Source organism: Rutidosis leptorrhynchoides, chromosome 9 (assembly GCF_046630445.1).
Source record: "Rutidosis leptorrhynchoides isolate AG116_Rl617_1_P2 chromosome 9, CSIRO_AGI_Rlap_v1, whole genome shotgun sequence".
Classification (NCBI taxonomy): Eukaryota; Viridiplantae; Streptophyta; class Magnoliopsida; order Asterales; family Asteraceae; genus Rutidosis; species Rutidosis leptorrhynchoides.
This window is the reverse complement of record NC_092341.1, coordinates 296,779,634-296,804,764: the sequence shown is the minus strand read 5'-3', so window position 1 is coordinate 296,804,764 and position 25,131 is coordinate 296,779,634. Positions and strand designations below refer to the sequence as shown.

The 25,131-nt window shown below is 33.7% G+C and overlaps 2 protein-coding genes across 2 annotated transcripts; one reads left to right on the top strand and one right to left on the bottom strand.

The window, feature by feature from the left end:
• Nucleotides 1-18,537: 18,537 nt before the first annotated feature.
• Nucleotides 18,538-22,322, top strand: LOC139865937 (uncharacterized). The gene is made up of 2 exons (XM_071854046.1): nucleotides 18,538-21,354; nucleotides 21,873-22,322. The coding sequence occupies exons 1-2, from the start codon at nucleotides 18,564-18,566 to the stop codon at nucleotides 22,199-22,201; spliced, it is 3,120 nt and encodes a 1,039-aa protein (XP_071710147.1). The 5' UTR covers nucleotides 18,538-18,563; the 3' UTR covers nucleotides 22,202-22,322.
• A 170-nt stretch (nucleotides 22,323-22,492) lies between these two features.
• LOC139866731 (peptidyl-prolyl cis-trans isomerase FKBP12) lies at nucleotides 22,493-24,900 on the bottom strand. The gene is made up of 5 exons (XM_071855018.1): nucleotides 24,747-24,900; nucleotides 23,594-23,627; nucleotides 23,431-23,492; nucleotides 22,972-23,024; nucleotides 22,493-22,873 (listed from the first exon to the last, which is right to left on the bottom strand). The coding sequence occupies exons 1-5, from the start codon at nucleotides 24,832-24,834 to the stop codon at nucleotides 22,772-22,774; spliced, it is 339 nt and encodes a 112-aa protein (XP_071711119.1). The 5' UTR covers nucleotides 24,835-24,900; the 3' UTR covers nucleotides 22,493-22,771.
• Between the last annotated feature and the right edge of the window lie 231 nt (nucleotides 24,901-25,131).

Genomic DNA, 25,131 nt, shown 5'->3' with positions numbered 1-25,131 from the left:
CTTTGAAGGTAGTACCACTCGCATTTTTCAATTCAATTGTACCGTATGGGTACACCTTAACAACCTCAAATGGTCCCGTCCACCGGGACTTAAGTTTTCCCGGTAAAAGCTTCAATCTAGAGTTAAATAAAAGAACTCGATCGCCCTCATTAAACTCTTTCGGACCCTTTAACCTTCTATCATGCCATTGCTTGGTTTTCTCCTTATAAACCAACGAATTTTAGTACGCATCAAGACGTAATTCACCAAGCTCATTCAATTGCCCCGCCCTTAGGCGTCCGGCTTCCTTTAAATCCAAATTGCACTTTTTAAGTGCCCACATCGCCTTATGCTCAATCTCTAACGGGAGATGGCACGCTTTTCCATAAACCAACCGATAAGGAGTGGTACCAATTGGTGTTTTGTAGGCGGTTCTAAACGCCCACAAAGCTTCATCGAGCTTATTCGCCCGCTCCTTCGGATTCGACCCCACAGTTTTCTCAAGAATTCCTTTAAGAGCTCGATTGGTATGCTCAACTTGTCTGTTCGTTTGGGGATGGTATGAAGTAGAAACTTTATGGAGAACTCCATATCGCTTCAATACCTTCTACATTTGGACGTTACAAAAATGAGTACCCCTATCGCTAATTAATGCTTTAGGAGTTCCAAATCGAGAGAATAAACGCTGAAGGAAAGAAATCACAACTCGTGCATCGTTTGTGGCTAAAACTTGTGCTTCGGCCCATTTAGACACGTAGTCAATGGCAACGAGTATGTAACTATAATTATGAGATTTCGGAAATGGCCCCATAAAGTCAATTCCCCAAACGTCAAATACTTCGCATACTTGGATGCTTTGTTGAGGCATCTCATCCCGTTTGGTGACTTTACCGGCCCTTTGATAAGAATCGCACGATTTACAAATTAGGTGGGCATCTTTGAAAATCGTCGGCCAAAAGAAAACGGCATCATAAACCTTACGCCCCGTGATTTGGGGTCCAAAATGCCCACCGGTAGGCCCACTATGGCACTCGGTTAAAATTCGTATACACTCTTCACCGAAAACACACCGGCGGATAACCCCATCGGGACAACAACGAAAAAGATAGGGATCCTCCCAGAAATAGTACTTAAGGTCACTGAAGAATTTCTTCCTCTTTTGATGTGACCACCCTTTTTTCAAGAATTTTCCAACGAGATAATTGGCAATGTCCACGTACCATGGCTCGTCCACCTTGTCCATCGCCATGAGATATTCATCAGGAAAATCATCATGGATACTCGACTCATGAAGGACTTCGAGATTTGGATTCTCGAGTCTAGACAAGTGGTCGGCCGCGAGATTTTTAGCACCCTTCTTATCCCGGATCTCGATATCGAATTCTTGCAAAAGAAAGATCCATCTAAGCAGTCGAGGTTTGGCATCCATTTTGGCGAAAAGGTACTTTAGAGCAGAATGGTCCGTAAAGACTATAGTCTTAGATAAGACTAAGTAGGACCGGAACTTATCGAACGAAAAGACCACCACAAGGAGCTCCTTTTCAGTGGTAGTATAATTCAATTGTGCTCTTTGCAAGGTCTTGCTTGCATAATAAATGGGTCGAAAATGTTTCTCAACCCTTTGGCCCAAAACCGAGCCAACAGTAAAATCGGATGCATCACACATAAGCTCGAACGGAAGAGACCAATTCGGAGCAATTATGATAGCTGCATTGATGAGTTTCTCCTTAAGAAGTTCGAATGCCTTGTGTCACTCTTCGGAGATGTTCCAAGGTGTGTCCTTTTCGAGGAGTTTATTCATCGGGTTAGCAATTTTGGAAAAATCCTTTATGAACTGCCGGTAAAAACCGGCGTGCCCGAGTAAACTCCGAACACCCTTAACATCGGTGGGAGGTAGAAGGTTCTTAATAGTAGTTACCTTTGTGGGATCCACCTCAATACCATTCCTAGAAATCTTGTGTCCAAGGACGATGCCCCCTTGTACCATGAAATGGCACTTTTCCCAGTTGAGCACAAGATTAGATTTCTCACACCTTACCAACATCCGCTCTAAATTAAGAAGGCATGAATCGAAAGTGTCACCGAAGACCGAAAAGTCATCCATGAACACCTCCATGCAATCTTCTTTCATATCATGGAATATGGCCATCATGCACCTTTGAAAAGTGGTCGGAGCATTGCAAAGGCCAAAGGGCATGCGTCGGTATGAAAATGTGCCATACGGGCATGTGAAAGTAGTTTTCTCCTGGTCCTCGGGCGAGATAGGAATTTGGAAATAGCCCGAAAAACCATCAAGAAAACAATAAAAGCTGTTTCCCACTAACCTCTCTAGCATTTGATCCATGAAAGGTAACGGGAAATGGTCTTTGCGTGTGGCGTCGTTCAACTTACGATAATCAATACAAACACGCCACCCCGTGACAGTCCGAGTGGAAATTAACTCATTTTTATCATTGATGGTAATAGCCATACCACCTTTCTTAGGTACACAGTGTACCGGGCTAATCCACGGACTATCAGAAATCAGGTAAATCAGACCTGCATCGAGGAGCTTAATGATCTCTTTCTTCACGACATCTTGCATGTGCGGGTTCAACCTCCTTTGACGTTGCACCACAGGTTTGGAGTTATCCTCCATTAAAATTTTGTGGGTGCAGTAGGAGGGACTAATACCCTTGATGTCATGAATTTTCCACGCAATGGCCGGTTTATGGCCCTTTAGCATGGTCACAAGTTCAGTTTTATGACCTGCAGTAAGAGAAGAAGAAATAATTACCGGAAGCTTAGGTTCCTCCTGCAAATAAGCGTATTCCAAATGATCTGGAAGTGGCTTCAATTCTAACTCGGGAGGTTCTTCAATTGAAGACTTGCTCCGGTAGTCCACATCACGTTCGAGTTCTTTGAACTCCTCCTCAGTGGGCTCATAGCCATTTTCCATCAAGGAGGTTAAAATATCTACCTCCTCAACCTGCAACTCCTCATCAATTTCAACCAATGAGCATTCTCCTGAACCCTGTAACTCTGGAAATTCCTGCAAAAACTCAGACTGAACATCCACAGTGTTAAGAAAATAACATGTATCATCAGTGTAGGCAGGGTACTTTAAAGCATGGTCGATTAAGAATGTTGCACTCAAGTCATCTATCCTAAGGGTCAACTTTTGGCCATAAACATCGATGATACACCTAGCAGTATTCAAAAATGGCCGACCCAAAATAAATGGAATCCTTTCATCCACTTCCATATCCAAAACCACGAAATCAGCCGGTAAAACCAAAGACCCGATCTTAACTAGCATATTCTCTATAATTCCACGAGGGAATTTAATAGAGCGGTCAGCTAGCTGAATAGCCATACGCGTGGGTTTTAACTCCCCTGGGTCTAGCTGTAAATAAATAGAATAAGGCATTAAATTTATGCTAGCCCCCAAATCCGCCAACGCCATCACACAGTCCAAATTACCAAGTAAACAAGGAATGGTGAAACTCCCAGGATCCTCAAGCTTCTCGGAAAGCTTGTTTGCAACTACCGCTGAGCATGCGACATTCAATCTGACTGAAGACACGTTCTCCAGCTTCTTCCTGTCAGTTAGCAAATCATTCAGAAACCTTGCATACTTTGGCATACCTGCAATCACATCAATAAAAGGCATATTTATATTAACTTTTTTAATCAAGTCTATGAACTTGGACTTTTCTGCCTCAAGCTTCTCCAATCTCTGCTTCCTCGGGAATGGGAGTGGTGGTTGATACTCTTTAACTACCGGTTTAGCAGCAACGGTTTCTGGTACCCTTACAACCTTATCAATCACCTGTTCTGGCTCCTTTTCCCCCTCCGGTTCACTAACAACAACCGGTTCACTATCCTTAGCTAACGGCACCCTCAAATCGTACTCATCGGGCCTCCGCGGTGGATCATATACTAAACCTCTTCGGGTGGTGATAGCATTAACGTGCCCATTCTTCGGGTTAGTATCTGTTTTACTCGGTAACTCCCCCGGTTTTCTCTCATTACTCTGATTAGCAAGTTGACCAATTTGTTTCTCCAGATTCTAAATAGCCGCTTGTTGATTTTGAAACATTTGATCATTCGTCTCATTGTTTTGAGTAACAGTAGTAACAAGCTGAGTTTGAGACATCACAAGCTTTTCGATCATGGCTTCAAGGTTGGACTTTTTCTCTTCGGCTTGGGGTTTCTGAAAATATCTGGGAGCTTGCTGTTGATATCCTCCACTAGATCCTGGCTGGAACCTCGAACCTTGATTACCTTGAGGATTATAGGGATTGTTGAAATTCCTATTAAACTGAGCACGTCCCTGAAACTGATTGTTGTTCTGTTGACTAATATAAGCGATCTCTTCTTTCTGGTTCATAGTCAAACCTGCATCACAATCTTTTCCTAAATGTAATCCCCCGCAAAACTCACAACCAACCTTAATACCATGCATGTCCTTTTCCAACTTCTCCAAGTGTCTACCAAATTTGTCTAACTTAGCATTAATAGACCCATAATCATCATATGCACCAGTGGTTTCGGTTCTCTTAACTGAACCTGAACGGGATGACTCATGATCTTGATGCCATTCGTGAGTGTAGGCAGCTTGCTTTTCAATTATCTCTAACGCCTCTTCTTCTGTCTTATCCATTAAAGTACCACCTGCTGCTTGATCAATACTCTGGCGAGTTGGTATGTCACAACCCTTATAGAAAATCTGGACCTTTTGTAAATCATTCAACTCTTGTTGCGGACACGAGGGTAACATATTAGAATAACGGTCCCAAGCATCAAATAATGTCTCACTGCTCTTTTGTCTGAATTGCGAAATATCTGCTTGAAGTCTAGTAGCTCGAGACGCATGGAAAAACTTTGCTAAAAACTTATCTACCAAAACTTCCCAAAAGGTAATCACTCCCTCTGGTTGCTTATCTAACCATCTCTTAGCTTCTCCCTTAAGAGTCCAGGGAAAAAGCCTTGTCTTGATCGAAGTATCGGCAACCTCATGCAGCTTGAATAAGTTTCAAACATCATTGAAAATACGAAGATGCTCGTTAGCATCCTCACTATCTTTTCCATGAAATTGGCAATCAGAAGAAATCAAACTCAGAATCGGACCTGTGATTTGGAAAGGCTGAGTGATGTTTGGTTGAGTAATCGAATTGCCTTGACCAGCTCAGGTGGCCTTCAACTTTTCTGCCATAGTCTGAGGACGAGGTGGTTGATCGGCCATCTCTTCAGTCTCGAAAATATCTAATGAAACGTAAGAGTCTTCTTCTTTGTGGATTTCAGGTGGTGTATCGGGCACCACAGTCTCAGCACTACTACCCAAATTAATTATATTATCACTTGAAGAAGCTAATGAATCCACTGTAGACTGATAATTTAATGAACCAAACATAAATTTTTGAACTACTCCAAGTTCATTTAATAATACATACACTTTAGTTATTACAAAAATAACTGTATGACTATGTCTTTCAAAAGACGAGAGCTACAAAACGACACTTATAGCGTATTTATTTTGATTTATTATATAATCATCCATTAATTTCAATGTAACTAATACATTGATGGTGAATTTGATTAAAACTGAGGGTTACAAAACTCTTTAAAAATGTTACATATTCATAACTGAAACATAATTTCATTATAACTTATACTCTAATAAACATGAAAACGTATTTCACGAAAACCAACATATTTCCAGTCATTTTCTCATACATCACTAATACTTCGCATGCAATATTGTGAATCATATAACTTGAAATAATTCAATTTCATTTCCATTATCATAATCTCGATCTATAACAAATATATAGATTAAGAGACATATTTCTAATAAATATACATTTTTTATTTATTTATTTATTAATCATGTATCTACACAGCACACGTAATGCCATGTTAAGACATATAAATATTATAACACATAATGAGATTATCATACTCCTTTATATTTAGCAAATAGATAATATGATATTCTGTAAGACATCATCCAAAGGAAATTGATTAGAGGACCAATCAGTCATCTATGTAATCACGCGAACAATAATCGCATGAAAACATAACATTAATCGCAAAAGAAAAACGTTGTATTGTATACACATAGCATCACCAGTAGAATACAATTTAAGCATTCTTATTATTATTATTATTTTTAATTATTTAAAAACACTTGTTGGGAACGGTAAACGGTTTGTATGCCGAATACTTAAAAAATATAAAATGGAACCCGGACCCATTAGTGTTGATGAATGATTAAATCATGTATGTATATGTGTATCATACTTTTATGAAAGAAATATATAGTACTAAATCATTATTTAAATTTGTATGCAGTTTACTAAACCATGTTACATAACATGAACTTGACAAAAAAAAGATTATAATTCATGCAACATCAACTAATTCATGTAGTAAAGGCCCATTATTAGTTATGTCACCTCAATTTACGTTTAAAAAAAATCGTTCATATTTCATATGAAGAGTTCTATTCTTGTATGCTAATTACAACAAATATAGTTTCACATATCTATTGACAAACGACTTCACATGAAATGATTAAATCACACATATTATATTCATTTTCAAGTATAAGGATCATAAGCATAATAAGAATATACAATTCATATTTCATCAACCTATGCATAGTAGAGGCATAAAGATACTGCATATTATACAACAAATACAATCTCACGTAGAAACATATATAAAATCATATTCATCCACGAGTTTCGTATATTTAAAAAAATATCAAACACGATGAAGAAAATCTTAGCATTTTAACCAGGAAATAAACTTCATAGCTCTTGTACCAATGAAGGATAAAATATAGATTCGAGAAATACCCGAAACTAGTAGCGGAAGCGGATAGGATCGACGTTTAGATCATCGGTCGGGAAAGCAATCACCAAAAGGAAGGCTTTCAAGTTTCACAGCCTAAGTTCCTTCAACGGTTTGCAATGTTCCACATGAACATTGTATACTCACAATCTTTCTCAATTTTCTTTGTGTATGTTTTTCTCTATAAATTGTGTGTTTTCAAATAATGATATGGAGACATTATTTATAATAGGTTACCTCTAAAAAGTTTGTGGGTGAAAGGAACATTTCAACCATTTCCACTAATTAAGAATTATTTGTAACCACTCCCACTCATAAAATTATTTGTGGGTGAAAGTGACATTGTGACGACCCGGAAATTTCCGACCAAATTTAAACTTTAATCTTTATATTATTCCGACAAGATAAGCAAAGTTTGTTAAGTTAAATCTCAAAAATTTTAAACTGTGTTCATACATTCATTATAACCTCGACCAAATTCTGACGATTCACGAACCGTTATATATAAATAGATATGTATATGTATATATATATTATAACTTGAGAATATTAATAAAGTATTAAACGTATAATACTTTACACGAACGTATTTGTTTCAATATGATTTTCGACGAAAAAAAATATATTAAATGATTGAATTATCAGAAACATTGAATTATGATTACAAGTCTCTGTTGAGAGGTCCACCATGATTTGAGAAAATCTATTCCTCTTAACGATATTCAGAATAATTTGTAAAGGTATTTATAAATAAAAACAAAAAGTGTCATTTACGAAAGTTAGACAAAAGTTAGTGGAGAATTGGTTTCCATAATATTCTATTAATCTATTTTCAAACGTACAAAGACGTTTTCAGTTTAAAAAAGAACTTTATTATTAAAACGTATATACCTTTTATAAATATCTAGAATCACTTTTGACAACTCATTACTTAACCAGTATAATAAATATAACGATATTTATATTTTATTTCATTAAATATATATAACGATTTAAATTAATATTATATATATTTATACGCGTATTATACATACATAGTTTTTATACTTTTACTATACTTTAACTTTACCTTTACTTTACTTTTACTTTACTTTACTTTAACTTTAATAATTCACTTTAATAATTCATACTTTAATAATTTACTTTAATAATTCATACTTTAATAATTCACTTTAATAATTCATACTTTAATAATTCACTTTAATAATTCATACTTTAATAATTCACTTTAATAATTAATACTTTAATAATTCACTTTAATAATTCAAAAATCTATTATAAATAGAATTCAATAGGTTTCATTATTTCATAGAAACTTGAAAATATATTTCTCTAAACTCTCTCAATCGATTTATATATATATATATATATATATATATATATATATATATATATATATATATATATATATATATATTTGCTCTGTATTATTTCAAGATATTATTAGTATACATAAAATATTACGACGGAGTGCTGTCCTAGTGATTTCAAAATAGTTTTTTTGAATGAGTCGAAGCTAAGGAAATTATGGGTTATAGCTATGGAGGTGATGGGTATGGTTCATGGGTATGCTCGTGAGGTCAATCTAGTGTTTATCATCTCCGTTGCGTCTACGTACTTTCGTGCAATATTGAATCTCAATATTGATACGTTCGTGAATCCGAGGCCAACCTTGCACTTGTTCAATGACGTTATATGTATTTTTACTACGAAATACAGTATTGTGAGTTTCATTTGCTCCCTTTTATATATATTTTTGGGACTGAGAATACATGCGCTGTTTTTATAAATGTTTTACGAAATAGGCACAAGTACTAAAACTAATTCTACGTGGGTTTAAACCAGAAATATACCCTTAGCTTGGTAACATTAAACTACTTGTCTATGTACGGTAGGCGCGAATCCTAAAGATAGATCTATTGGGCCTGACAAACCCCATCCTGACTATGAGATGCTTTATTACTTCGAGGTTATTTTAAACACACCTGATCTGGTGTACTTCAGAGGGTAAAACATGAACGTTAAGGCTTGTTACCGGGTGCCTACAACTTATAGAATACTTTTATACACTTGCGAGTGTACATATATTTATAAACGGAAATCTTGTGGTCAATTAATATATTAAAATGATTGTTATGATAAACCTATGGACTCACCAACCTTTTGGTTGACACTTTAAAGCATGTTTATTCTCAGGTATTAAAGAAATCTTTCGCTGTGCATTAGCTCATTTTAAGGATATTACTTGGAGTCATTCAAGGCATATTTTGAAAGACGTTGCATTCGAGTCATTGAGTTCATCAAGATTATTATTAAGCCAATTATAGTTGGATGTATTATGAAATGGTGTGCATGCCGTCAACTTTCATTGTAAAGAAAGTTTGTCTTTTAAAAACGAATGCAATGTTTGTAAAATGTATCATATAGAGGTCAAATACCTCGCGATGTAATCATCTATTGTGAATCGTTTATAATGTATATGAACGGGTCCTTTCAGTTGGTATCAGAGCGGTGGTCTTAGCGAACCAGGTCTGCATTAGTGTGTCTAACTGATAGTCGTTAGGATGCATTAGTGAGTCTGAACTTCGACCATGTCTGCATTTCAAAAGTTTTGCTCATCATTTTTGTCGGAAATTACCTGCTTATCATTCTTAGTCTAGACACATCTTATTGCAATGATTGCATGAATAGTGTATAGACAAAATTCATATCTTAGCGTATCTGTTACTGTAAACTTTGCCTGACATATTCCGTAAATTCCTCCGTAATCTACGAAACCTTTTGCTCTATATAATTAGAATACCACCCGATAGCTGAAAAATCATTTCATATCGAAAAATTCTTTATTCAATCGTACGAAATGGAATTTGTCATTAGTTCAAGTCCCTCGGATTCCGAAATGGAATCCCACTCAAGTTCCGAAAGCAGTGTGACCGGAATGGATCAACCAATTAGTCATCATCTATTCTGGATGAATTGGGGATGGGTTTGTAGCCTCCTTAATCATTGGAGACAAGAAAAAGGTGATCCCTTCCATTCACCACATTGTCCTCTTGGCGAAGAACCTGAAGCACTTACCGGCAAACCTATCCGAAACACCATTTTCTCTCTTATTTCTAGAGTATCTCGTCACGATTACATACTACACCAAATTCTAGATTTTATTTATCCGCTCATCCGAACCGACAATCACCCAGGTGTAATAGAAGAAGTCAACGAGCTTCGCGCTCGGGTAGTGGCTTTGGAGAATATGGTGCAAAGGTTACAAACACCAGCAGCAGCACCAGCAGCATAAACAGTACCACCATCAGCAACACCAACAGTACCATCACCACCACCAACAACAACATCCACATCCCACACCGCAACATCACAATATGTATCTCAAACATCAACGTCATACGCCCTGTAAATATCCAGGAATATCAACAACAACAAACGATGAAGTATTAATTCATAAACTTCATTGAAGAGATATCTCTGCGGCAGTTATGTAATCTCCAAAATCTTAGAGATTATTTAATTCTGACCGTAAATCGGATGAGTGAACGGAGATGGTAGAGTAGAAACTTTGATCGAAAATGGTGTACGATTTACAAGCTAGAATTGTTTTACCGACAGCATCAACAGGACCGTAGCATCATCAACACAGTCAGTGCCGTCAGTATCGTCAGAATCAACAGCACCTGTAACATCACAAACTCTGTCAGTTCAAGAATCATTGTGGACATCATTACGAATCAACAACAAATATATTGTATCAACGAGTTATGAAGTATTAACTCATTTCCAATCGAAAGATTTATATGTATATTTTATATGTATAAATTTTTAAACCATAATAAATCTTCCCGTACTAAGCTATTATGTGTGAATTTTAACTACTCAGTTAATTCGTATTACAAATATGCAATGATGTACGTCCTTCGTCCGCAACTTAACCATCGTTAATTACAATCTCTGTCTCAATTCAATAAAAATCCAATTCATAATTAATCAAGTGTATTATTCGAATATATGTTTGATTTTACACTTTCATCATCGATGTACTCGAAACTTTTCAAATAACATCATTCGTACCTTGCGAAGTTCACAAGAATTTCACGAAAACCAACAAATAACAAAGTAATAATTCATAATTTCAATATTATTGAAGAAATACTTATGCAATTTATAAAGTTTTAGGGATTACTCAATTCTAGTTCCAACCATAAAACAAATGAGTTTAATTTAATATTAACTCATTAAATCTATATTACATCTAAAGAAAATATACACATATATTTTCATAAAGACTGTAATAAACTTCTTTTGTACAAAATATTAATTGTGAATTTTTTTTAACGGGTAGGTAATACCCGAGAGATATATAAATTCACAATTAATATATTACATTTCGAAACTGATTCAGCAATCATCAACTATACTCCCTACTTTCACAACAATATCCATTCTTTCATATAAATCAAAACAATCATACTCATTCAAATTCAATTACATATTCTGATTTTGAAATCGCATAATTCAATTCGAAATATAACCAGTATCATCACTCTTAGATTCCTATATCTTTCAAGGCTATACTTTGACTTCAAAACTGTGTTAGAACATCATATGTATTAATGATTACAATATGTGCTCAAACCTTTCGAAATTCCTGAAGACACTTCAACTAAGGAACAATCGAGATGATGATCCAACCACATGTTACCCACAGTTATACACCTGAAAAACTCTCAAAACCCAAGTCATAGTTCGACATGTATCCGTGTTAGACCCTTTGGCATTTACTAGCTAAAATAACTTTTCAATTCCGTTTCAAAATAGACAGTTTTGTCACAGCTCCAGCAAGTCATCTTCGACTTCTCAATCAAAACAGTCTTATTATAACCTCGATAGATACGTTGCCCTTTCACCAACGTTACCGGGGAATCGTTTATATTCACCACATTAGCAATAAACTTACCAACAACTTCACTGATCTTTGACTTTCCAAAAAAAAAAATCATTATAATTATCGAAACCCTATCATATACTCATTCGTACCTTATAACAAGAATTGCCATACCAATTATTGAGAATCAGCAATCAGTATTTTGAAACCTCGCAGCATGTCTACATCAACAATTACATATACACACAACGTCTACCTCCAAGACTTACATTCTTTGAATGAGAAATTTCTGAAAAACACCCTAAACTGCGAACCAGTTCTCGAAATTTTGAAAAATGCTGATGAAGCAGCAAAAACTGTAAACGACCTTAACAGTAAAAAGTTGGATGATAAAGGATAGTATATTGGCAAAGCTCAGAAAAAGAGAAGCTTTGGAACTGGAAAACGGATTGAGCAAAGTATAAAGGAGGCTGTGGACAAATCACAAAGGCTGAACCTGCCTTCAAAGAATCCAAATGATTCAATACTTGCTGAAGTCATTAACCAATACCTTGCTCCTGACTCTAAACCCCTGCGGACAATATCCTTCATCATCCTCTGATATTAGACATTCTAAGATATTTTTATAATTATTCTTATCTGAAATCATTTACCTCTTCGCGCTATCTGTATTATATCATAAAAGAAACTATTTTAGTTTCTAAATTCTGAAACATTCGAGTTTAAAATAGGAATATTCTTGAAGAAGTGTTGGGAGCTGAAGCATGAGTTAGTATAATATAATGACACTTGATCAACGTGATTATATTACAGTAATTCATGCTGAGTTTCTAAATGGAACATGATGATTCACATATCATAACGTCATTATGTGCTATGTTACACGACTCTTGTATTCTCTTTGATCTCTAAATATCAAGAAACTATTTCTTGATGATTCGGCCTTTTCCGAGGTATTCTGGTAATTTGACAAGTCAAGATCGTGTCATTACAATTTCCTTCCTAGAACATTAACAATGTTCATTCCGAAATTTATATCTGCGAATTCTAGACCATTACAAGCGGTGCTTTATCACAAGAAGAAGAAACGAAAGGACAAAGCTCCGAACTAGAAATGGGAGTATAAATCATAGCAAATAGAAGAGAGCATTAACTGTGGATGACAATGATTATAGAAGAAGCAAGGACTTTGAAATATAAGGGAAGATATAAAACCCAACAACAACCCAGATATCACAAACCGTATATATCAATGCATATAGCAATATAAAGACACAGGAGAACTAAAAACACTATAAAACCAAGAGTATAGTAGAAGTAAATAGATTCTTCCGGAGACAGATGAAAAAGAAGAGCGACAGATATGAAAGTGAGGAGTATATCAAGAATCAGCACTGGATGAAGCATATTGACAAATACTTTAAAATATGAGTTGAGAAGGTGTGAGTTGTAAGAAAACAAATAAGGTGGATTTATAGTGAAATATCCGACAGAGAAATCAAAATGGATTATCGCATTAATTCGAAGAGGATTATAATTTCCTTAATCGCCGAATAATCAAATCCAATATAGATTACAAAGATTTTCTTTTCGGAGATCAATCGTGATGACGTCAAAAGATACGACGAATCACTATTATCTTATTTCATTCATTTACGATAACTTCACTCATACGCTTCGAGTAATCGAATTATTTTATCCATTCTTCTTGAACATGATAAAACTCTATAATCGTTATAATAACATTCTCATTGTTAGTCATGACGACCTCTATCAAATTTTGGGGACGAAATTTCTTTAACGGGTAGGTACTGTGACGACCCGGAAATTTCCGACCAAATTTAAACTTTAATCTTTATATTATTCCGACAAGATAAGCAAAGTTTGTTAAGTTAAATCTCAAGAATTTTAAACTGTGTTCATACATTCATTATAACCTCGACCAAATTCTGACGATTCACGAACCGTTATATATAAATAGATATGTATATGTATATATATATTATAACTTGAGAATATTAATAAAGTATTAAACGTATAATACTTTACACGAACGTATTTGTTTCAATATGATTTTTGACGAAAAAAAATATATTAAATGATTGAATTATCAGAAACATTGAATTATGATTACAAGTCTCTGTTGAGAGGTCCACCATGATTTGAGAAAATCTATTCCTCTTAACGATATTCAGAATAATTTGTAAAGCTATTTATAAATAAAAACAAAAATTGTCATTTACGAAAGTTAGACAAAAGTTAGTGGAGAATTGGTTTCCATAATATTCTATTAATCTATTTTCAAACGTACAAAGACGTTTTCAGTTTAAAAAAGAACTTTATTATTAAAACGTATATACCTTTTATAAATATCTAGAATCACTTTTGACAACTCATTACTTAACCAGTATAATAAATATAACGATATTTATATTTTATTTCATTAAATATATATAACGATTTAAATTAATATTATATATATTTATACGCGTATTATACATACATAGTTTTTATACTTTTACTATACTTTAACTTTACCTTTACTTTACTTTTACTTTACTTTACTTTAACTTTAATAATTCACTTTAATAATTCATACTTTAATAATTCACTTTAATAATTCATACTTTAATAATTCACTTTAATAATTCATACTTTAATAATTCACTTTAATAATTCATACTTTAATAATTCATACTTTAATAATTCACTTTAATAATTCACTTTAATAATTCAAAAATCTATTATAAATAGAATTCAATAGGTTTCATTATTTCATAGAAACTTGAAAATATATTTCTCTAAACTCTCTCAATCGATTTATATATATATATATATATATATATATATATATATATATATATATATATATATATATATATATATATATTTGCTCTGTATTATTTCAAGATATTATTAGTATACATAAAATATTACGACGGAGTGCTGTCCGAGTGATTTCAAAATAGTTTTTTTGAATGAGTCGAAGCTAAGCAAATTATGGGTTATAGCTATGGAGGTGATGGGTATGGTTCATGGGTATGCTCGTGAGGTCAATCTAGTGTTTATCATCTCCGTTGCGTCTACGTACTTTCCTGCAATATTGAATCTCAATATTGATACGTTCGTGAATCCGAGGCCAACCTTGCACTTGTTCAATGACGTTATATGTATTTTTACTACGAAATACAGTATTATGAGTTTCATTTGCTCCCTTTTATATATATTTTTGGGACTGAGAATACATGCGCTGTTTTTATAAATGTTTTACGAAATAGGCACAAGTACTAAAACTAATTCTACGTGGGTTTAAACTAGAAATATACCCTTAGCTTGGTAACATTAAACTACTTGTCTATGTACGGTAGGCGCGAATCCTAAAGATAGATCTATTGGGCCTGACAAACCCCATCCTGACTATGGGATGCTTTAGTACTTCGAGGTTATTTTAAACACACCTGATCTGGTGTACTTCAGAGGGTAAAACATGAACGTTAAGGCTTGTTACCGGGTGCCTACAACTTATAGAATACTTTTATACACTTGCGAGTGTACATATATTTATAAACGAAAATCTTGTGGTCTATTAATATATTAAAATGATTGTTATGATAAACCTATGAACTCACCAACCTTTTGGTTGACACTTTAAAGCATGTTTATTCTCAGGTATTAAAGAAATCTTCCGCTGTGCATTAGCTCATTTTAAGGATATTACTTGGAGTCATTCATGGCATATTTTGAAAGACGTTGCATTCGAGTCATTGAGTTCATCAAGATTATTATTAAGCCAATTATAGTTGGATGTATTATGAAATGGTGTGCATGCCGTCAACTTTCGTTGTAAAGAAAGTTTGTCTTTTAAAAACGAATGCAATGTTTGTAAAATGTATCATATAGAGGTCAAATACCTCGCGATGTAATCATCTATTGTGAATCGTTTATAATGTATATGAACGGGTCCTTTCAGACATAATTTCCAACACACACACACACACACACACATACATACATACATACATACATACATACATACATACATACATACATACATACATATATATATATATATATATATATATATATATATATATATATATATATATATATATATATATATATATATATATATATATATATATATATATATATATATAGTGGTAGGATCAAGAGGGAAGTAACCAATCGGGGGGAAGCGGGGGGAAGCAAAATTTAATTATTTTTTTTTCGTTTTTTAAAAAAACTTTGTTCACGAACATTATAGATTGGATGAAAATATGAACATTTAATAAAGACACTTTGTGATAAATGTTTTTATTTTGGCGGAAAAACGCTCGAGTAATATATAACAATTATCGTGTTTTTCGAGCGTATGTTGAGGTTTTAGATGTTAGGGTTTACATATTAGGGTTTAGATATTAGACTTTATAGGGTTTAGATATTAGGGTTTAGAAATTTAGGGTTTAGGGTTTAGATTTAGGATTTAGATTGAGTTTTTAACACGAACGGTTTAGAGTTTAGGGTTTAGGGTTTGGTGTTTTGGATTTATGGAATAAACCCAAAACACCATACCTTAAACCCTAAACCTAAAACCCTAAACTCTAAATCGGGCTAAATTTTACTTCATAAAACATGGAAAAAAAACGTTCTCATTCTTCACGAACAATATTATATTGAATGTTATTTTTGTCGATCGTTTTTCCGCCTAAATAATAAAATTCATCACGAAGTGTCTTTTCTAAATGTTCATATTTTCGTGTGATCTTGATGCCGGAAAAAAAATTCTAAAAAAAAAAACGAAAAAAAAATTTTGTTTCCCCCCAATTCTCCCCGATTGGTTACTTCCCCATTGATCATGCATATATATATATATATATATATATATATATATATATATATATATATATATATATATATATATATATATATATATATATATATATAGTGGTAGGATCAAGAGGGAAGTAACCAATCGGGGGAAGCAAAAACTTTTTTTTTCATTTTTTGAAAAATTTTGTTCACGAACATTATAGATGGGATGAAAATATGAACATTTAATAAAGACACTTTGTGATAAATGTTTTTATTTTGGCGGAAAAACGCTCGGAGAAGTAATATATAACAATTATCGTATTTTTCTAGCGTATGTTGAGGTTTTAGCTATTAAGGTTTAGATATTAGGGTTTAGATATTAGTGTTTAGAAATTTAGGGTTTAGGGTTTAGATTTAGGATTTAGATTGAGTTTTTAACACGAACGGTTTAGAGTTTAGGTTTAGGGTTTAGGGTTTGGTGTTTTGGGTTTATGGAATAAACGCAAAACACCAAACCCTAAACCCTAAACCCTAAACTCTAAATTGGGCTAAATTTTATTTCACAAAACATGAAAAAAAAACGTTCACATTCTTCACGAACAATATTATCTTGAATGTTATTTTTGTCGATCGTTTTCCCGCCTAAATAATAATATTCATCATGAAGTGTCTTTTTTAAATGTTCATATTTTCGTGTGATCTTGATGCCGGAAAAAAAAATTCCAAAAAAACCAAAAAAAAAATTTGATTCCCCCCGCTTCCCCCCGATTGGATACTCCCCCATTGATCCTGCCCATATATATATATATATATATATATATATATATATATATATATATATATATATATATATATATATATATATACTAGTTTTATGAGTCTGTGCGTTGCATGACAATTGTACAAATTAGTATTCGATATTGTTCGTATTGATATTTTGTCAAATGTATGATACAATTACAATGAAAAATCATTTATTACTAATAATATATGTATCGAAAGTATTAGTATTGAATACTAATGTGAGCTTGTACATTACACAACAGTTGTATAAATTAGTATTCGATAACGTTAGCATTGATATTTGTCAAATGTATAATGCAATTACGATGAAAAAACCGTTTATTACTAATATTCTCATAACATTTGTATCAAAAACATTAGTATTGAATAATAACGCATAGATTTTGAGCCTGTTTATGTGGCAGATTGATTATTTAAAAAAATATAAATTTAGTAGCCATTAATTATAGTAATATATTAAGTTTAATGAATAATAATTAAAACTTGAAATGCGTATGATATTAATATTAATGGATAAAATATGACTTCTTATAGTATTTAAAAATCAAATTATAATTGTGATTCTTTACGTAATTAAATAAAATATCAAAAAAATTGCATACTTTTAATTCAAGGAGTATTTTTAGAGTGTTATTATTATTTAAGTCAGTTTAATTAAGAAAATGACACGTATGGTTATTTAATTATGTTTAATTGAAAAAATGACACTTAGAATTATTTAATTCAGTTTAATTGAGAAAATAATACGTAGAATTATTACACGTGCTTTATAATAATGTATAGATAAATGTATAAATATGATGTGCATATATATTACTACCATATGTATGTACCCGATCACCCACCACCACCTCCCATCACCGCATAGTATTAATCATCACCACCCGACCACATGATCACCAATGAACCATCAGACTATTGGACCACTACGCGACGATTGGACTACCGCCGAACCACCGAACCACTAACAGAACTCTAGACCACCAACGGACCAACAGATCGTCGGACCAACAGACCACTACCGAACTACCGTACCACCCGACCATCAACGGACCACTACTGAAACACCACCGGACCAGCAACTCATTAGTACAATAATGAGTTACCGAGTCTCCAAAGTGAACAAGACTATTTTCAAATTTTTATATATAAATAACTAATAAGTATAATAGTTGAATTATATTATCAAACAAACCCATAATAAAAAAAAAACACACACACACACACAAAACAAATGAGCTTCTTTTCTGTAACCATTTCCATACTTGTTACTTGTACAATTTTGACTACCCAGATATATGTTACTTCATGTTATTCGGATGAAGTTGATGCTCTCCTAAAATGGAAATCAACTCTCCATAGCCAAAACACCAACATCCTTCTGCTACCTTCATGGACACATGATGTTAATGTCAATTTCTCTACATCACCATGCAAATGGAATGGAGTTTCATGTAATGTTAATGGTAACATACACAGATTGAACCTTACATCTTCTTCTATATACGGTACACTCGATCACTTCTCATTCTCTTCGTTTCCTGATCTTGCTTATTTCGAACTTAGTATCAACAATTTTTTCGGGATCATCCCATCTGAAATTCGTCACCTTTCGAAACTAGTTTATCTTGATCTTTCAGCGAATCAATTCACTGGAAACGTTCCATCCGAAATTAGTAAATTGAAAAATCTCATCACCCTTCATTTGTTTCAAAATCAGTTAAACGGTTCGATTCCTCAAGGAATATGTCAAATGAAATCCCTTTCTAAGCTTGCTCTAAGTGAAAACTCTTTCAATGGTTCAATTCCCATCTGTATCGGTCAGTTATCGAATTTGAGTAATATTCACTTGGAAATCAACGATATATCTGGCTCGATTCCTTACGAATTGGGGACTCTTGTCAATTTAGAGAAGCTTTATTTGCAAAATAACTATCTAACTGGACCAATCCCTAAAACTTTTGTCAATCTGAAGAAGCTAAAAACCTTGTGTCTGTTCCAAAACGAGTTGAATGGATCAATCCCAAATGAACTAGGTAATTTGACATCACTCGAATCACTTGAGCTACAAATGAATAATCTAACCGGATCAATCCCTAAAACTTTAGGTGAGCTCAAATCCCTTACTCTTATGCGTCTATACTTAAACAAATTATCCGGTCCCATTCCACAAGAGTTAGGAAACTTGATATCTCTTCATACACTTGATCTGAGCGACAATCGATTCAACGGTTCCATTCCAAGTGCATTAGGTAACCTACAAAACTTAGAAAAATTGTTTCTTAGTGACAATCAGTTTTCTGGTCCTATTCCACAAGAATTAGGAAAACTGAAGTTATTGTTTCTATTAGAAATCAGCAACAACAATTTTTCTGGTAGTTTTCCTGATGAAATCTGCAGCGGAGGAAGACTCGAATGGCTTCTCGCTCTTAATAATAATCTGAAGGGTCGAGTTACCACGAGCTTGTACAACTGCTCTAGCTTGATCCGAGTACGTTTTGACGGAAACAAGCTCAGTGGAGACATATCCAAGATCTTTGGAATCTATCCACATCTCAACTACATCAGCGTTAATGATAACAACCTTTTTGGAGAGATTTCGGATAATTGGAGTATGTGCAAGAACTTGTCTGCAATACAAATGAGAGGGAACTTAATTAGTGGTAAAATACCACCGTCGATTGGAAACAGTTTTCTGTTAGAAGAACTTGATCTTTCTTCAAACAATTTGGATGGAGAAATACCAAAAGAATTCGGAAGGATGACTCGTTTATCGAAGCTTAATCTAAGCAATAATCGCCTTTCTGGTGTCGTCCCACAAGATCTAGGATCGTTAGGTCAACTATCGTCCCTTGATTTGTCCATGAACAACTTGAACGAGTCCATTCCGTCTTCAATTGAAGATTGTTCAAAACTAGTTTACTTAAACTTGAGCAACAATGGATTTATTAATGAAATCCCAGCTCAATTAAGTAGATTGATTCAGTTGTCTTCTCTTGATTTGAGTCACAATTGGCTCACTGGAAACATACCATCTACGCTATCAAGTTTAACTAGCTTGGAGAAACTTAATCTCTCACACAATAAACTCTCAGGTGAAATCCCAAATTCAATGGGATCCATGAATGCCCTTTGGAGCATTGATCTGTCATACAATCAGCTACAAGGTCCCATTCCCTTTAGCAAAGTTTTTATGAATATCTCCATAGAGTCATTGCAAGGGAACAAAGATCTATGTGGCAACGTAAACGGACTTAAACCATGTTTTTCGGAAAAGCATACACACAAAGTTGCACTCCTGATTTCTTTACCGCTTCTTGGAGCGCTCTTTTTTGGAGGTCTCGTAGCAATATTCGGTTTCTTATGCTGGAAAAAATCGAAGAAAACGTCATCAAAACCAGTAGTAGTTGATGAAGATGAACATGGCATTTTTTCAATTTTTTCGGTTTCAACTTTTGATGGAAGGGAGACTTATCTCCAAATCCTAAAAGAAACCGAAATGTTTAACGAAGCGTATTGTATTGGAAAAGGAGGTTGTGGAAGTGTGTACAAAGTGAAGTTGGCATCAGGTGATAAAATAGTTGCGGTTAAGAGACTACATGATTCGTTCTCTGAGGCGAGCAATATTCGTGTTGATTTTCTGAACGAGATCAGGTCTTTAACAAGAATAAGACACCGAAACATTGTGAAACTATATGGGTATTGTTCGCATGCTGAGAACTCGTTTTTGGTTTACGAGTATCTTGAAGGGGGTACTTTAGCTAATAGTTTGAGTGATGATCAAACTGCTCAAAAGTTAGTTTGGATGAAAAGGTTTAATATTATCAAAGGTGTTGCGTACGCTTTATCGTATATGCACCATGATTGTTCACCCCCTATTGTTCATCGTGATATATCAAGCAAGAATATTTTGCTTGATTTGGAGTCTGAAGCTTGTGTTTCAGATTTTGGTACGTCCAAGATTTTGAATAATAACTCGTCGAATTGGAGTAACGTTGCAGGAACATTCGGGTATCTTGCACCAGGTAAATTGTTCGATCAATCACTGCATAATCAAGAAGGGTCGTCCTGTTAATTTTAAGAGTCTTGTTCAATACTGTAATAATCAAAAAAGACCGTTTGTATAAAAAAGTTTTTCTTATATATAAAAATAAGTTAAATAAAGCAGCAAAAAAAACATAATATTTTTTAAAATCTTATAAATAAATGGACCGAAGAATATATTATTGGGTTATATTTTTGAGCCGTTTTAGATTTTGGGCCATTTACAAGTGCACACATTGCACGCTCAAAATCCGGCTCTGTAAGTAAAATGTTACAGAACTATCTACAAAAAGCATTGATCATAGGGACCAAATTTCAGATTACCCTTCTATTAAAGAAACTTTTTAATCCTCTATGAACAAAACGATCTATATTTGATATTAGTTACGTATATATATAAGAAAATTTTGGAACTTTTATCAAGAATTTTGTATACTCAAATGAGGTTATATGTGTATCCTTTAGATGAAGACTCGTTGTACTTATATCTTTTTCGCAGAATTAGCTTACACGATGAAGGTAACTGAGAAATGTGATGTGTATAGCTTTGGGGTTCTAGCACTAGAAGTAATTAAAGGAGAGCATCCAGGAGATATAATCACTTCTTTAACATCTTCATTTACCAAAAAGACTGAATTCAAAGATTTGATAGATCCTCGCCTTCCCGTTCCACTCCTAGAAATCAAGAAAGTTATGGAATCAATTTTGATTTTAGCTACAAGATGTGTGAATTCGAACCCTGAAATAAGGCCTACGATGCATGATGTTTCGCAGAAAATCGCATCATTGATCTCCGATATGTCTAAGACTGGTGATAAACTTATGTAATACCATGTTCTAGTATGTTTTACGTGTCTAAGACTGGTGATAAACTTATGTAATAACATGTTTTAGTATGTTTTATGGTAAGATATTATGTTGTGTAAGACTGCAGTTATGTGGATCATATCAAGTTTAAAAAGTTTGAATTATTTTGCTTTTTTCCACTCTTTTTACATGTACAAGTCTTAAAGAAAATTAGCATTATGATTTTGCAAAGTTAAGATCATATTCAGAAAAATAAATGCGAATATAATTATTATAATTAACATATTTAGAAGCCACATTTTAACATCCTGATTATCAATGATATAAAGCCATGTTTAACAGAACCAATTTGAAGGCAGTAGCCTCTGTAATTATTTTCAACTACGATCACTTTGGAAGTCTAACACAACTTGGCTTCCCATACAATACAGAAACTCACATGAACAAATAGAAGCAGTACTACGCTTAATAAAAAAGCGCCAACACACAGTCATAAGCTGTATAAAGTTTACACGTCTTGAAGTTTCGATAACAAAGTCAACATATTCTTAAGCACTCAAGTTTATCACATAAACAAACTTGTGCAGCAATTTATTTTGCACTAAGAACTTCAATCTCAAAAACCAAAGTTGAGTTGGGCTGAATTCCCCAAGCAGGAAATCCACCAGCACCATAAGCATAGTCCGGGGAGCACTGCAAATATAAATTACAGCAAATTTATTTTATTTTTTTGTCTGCAAAAAAATAATAACAAGAATATTTATAACATATGAAACGTGTATATATATTACCTTTAGCCGAGCAACTTCTCCCAACTGCATTCCTAAAACCCCTTCATCCCAACCTGCAGTAGAGAAAAACACATGATGCGAGTCTAAATGGAGCGAATTGAAGATAAACAGATAATCAATGATGTAAAACTTTCATATGACAAGCCTTTTAATAACTCTAATCAAAAGATAGGAAAAGCCCCCTTTGAATTTAAGGCGTGTAAATTGATGATTAACATTTTAGACTTTATAAAGGGTTGATCACTCTTCATTTGATTTGTTATCAGCTTGACGATTAGTTGCTAATCAACATGGTACAGAACACTTTTGCTCCCTAACCGGCATAAATTATCAACTTAGGTCATGGTGATAACTTTCACACATGAAAAAGGTTAAATGCTAAAGATGGTAGCTAAATCAAAAGGGGTAAAAAGTGATGAACTATTGGTTGAAATTATTGACATTAATCGTCAAAGTTACCTTTAATAACTTGTCCTTGACCAATTTTGAAGGTGAACGGCTCCTGCCCTGGATCTTTGGTACTAACATTAACAAAAACAAATATATTAAATAACCAACACAAATCAGAAGTAGATCAAATCAAGAACAAATATACAAAAAAAAAATATTTACAAATTCTAACCTCCAGAACTTTTGAGAAAGATCACCATTTTTACCTGAAACCACAACCTAATAAGTACAAAAGGATAGCAATAACCAAATTAACTAGCACACATCAGTAAATAACCAGCATCTATATATATATATATATATATAGGGGCAGGATCAATGGGGAAGTAACCAATCGGGGGAAGCGGGGGAAGCAAAAAAATTTTATTTTTTTCGTTTTTTTTGAAATTTTTTTTTTCCGGAATCAAGATCACACAAAAATATGAACATTTAGAATAGACACTTCATGATGAATGTTATTATTTAGGCGGGAAAACGATCGACAAAAATAACATTCAAGATAATATTGTTCGTGAAGAATATGAACGTTTTTTTTCCATGTTTTGTGAAGTAAAATTTAGCCCGATTTAGAGTTTAGGGTTTAGGGTTTAGGGTTTGGTGTTTTGGGTTTATGGAACCCTAAACTCTAAACTCTAAACCGTTCGTGTTAAAAACTCAATCTAAATCCTAAATCTAAACCCTAAATCTAAACCCTAAACCCTAAATTTCTAAACCCTAATATCTAAACCCTATAAACCCTAATATCTAATATCTAAACCCCAATAGCTAAAACCTCAAAATACGCTCGAAAAACACGATAATTGTTATATATTACTTCTTCGAGCGTTTTCCCGCCAAAATAAAAACATTTATCACAAAGTGTCTCTACTAAATGTTCATATTTTCATCACATCTATAATGTTCGTGAACAAAGTTTTTTCAAAAAACGAAAAAAAAAAAAACAAAAAGTTTTTGCTTCACCCCGAATGGTTACTTCCCTCTTGATTCTACCACTATATATATATATATATATATATATATATATATATATATATATATATATATATATATATATATGCATATACATCAATAAGTAACACAAATATTTGATATCAAACCGAATTAAGTAGCAGAGATCTATAGGTTTTAGAGAACCAACGATCAACATACGTAGACTATAACATCACACATTGAAGATATACATAGAGATATATCAACATTTAAAGCAAATAATATCAGAATGAACATCAATATCAATATTATAGATATATAATACTACTAGTATCTAGTCTTTTGTATAACTTAGGGTTTTGGAAATTAGGGGAAAAGGAAATATGAGAGTTTACCGAATCCAGTACAGTGAACGGTGACACTTTGACCGGGTACAGGTTTAGGGCCAGTTCCGGGTCGGAGTAGTTCCTTCTCAATTCCCATTTTCGATGATTTTGTGTATATTTGTTTTGTTCAGTAGAATTGATAATTCGGCAATTAGGGTTGGTTATTTATAGTGCAGCCGCTGGATGATGAAAAACGGGGCCGATTGATCCCATGTGATAATCACGTGACATGTTAACTTAAGGTTTTTTTTAATATGAACACAATTTATCCAAGGTTTTTTTTTTAATATAGCTCCATGATATACGTAAAGACCCCCTTAATAATTGAAGGAACTTCGTACGGATTCCTACATCGAGCTTACCATAGAGAGGTCAAACTAACGAGGCAATGGGA

Excerpts from the sequence above, each read along its gene's own strand:
- LOC139865937 (XM_071854046.1), top strand. The coding sequence starts at position 18,564 with ATGAGCTTCTTTTCTGTAACCATTTCCATACTTGTTACTTGTACAATT. Across the intron at positions 21,355-21,872 it reads ATTCGGGTATCTTGCACCAG|AATTAGCTTACACGATGAAG; the intron begins GTAAATTGTTCG and ends TCTTTTTCGCAG.
- LOC139866731 (XM_071855018.1), bottom strand. The coding sequence starts at position 24,834 with ATGGGAATTGAGAAGGAACTACTCCGACCCGGAACTGGCCCTAAACCT. Across the intron at positions 23,025-23,430 it reads TCAAGGACAAGTTATTAAAG|GTTGGGATGAAGGGGTTTTA; the intron begins GTAACTTTGACG and ends TCTCTACTGCAG. Across the intron at positions 22,874-22,971 it reads GAGAAGTTGCTCGGCTAAAG|TGCTCCCCGGACTATGCTTA; the intron begins GTAATATATATA and ends TTATATTTGCAG.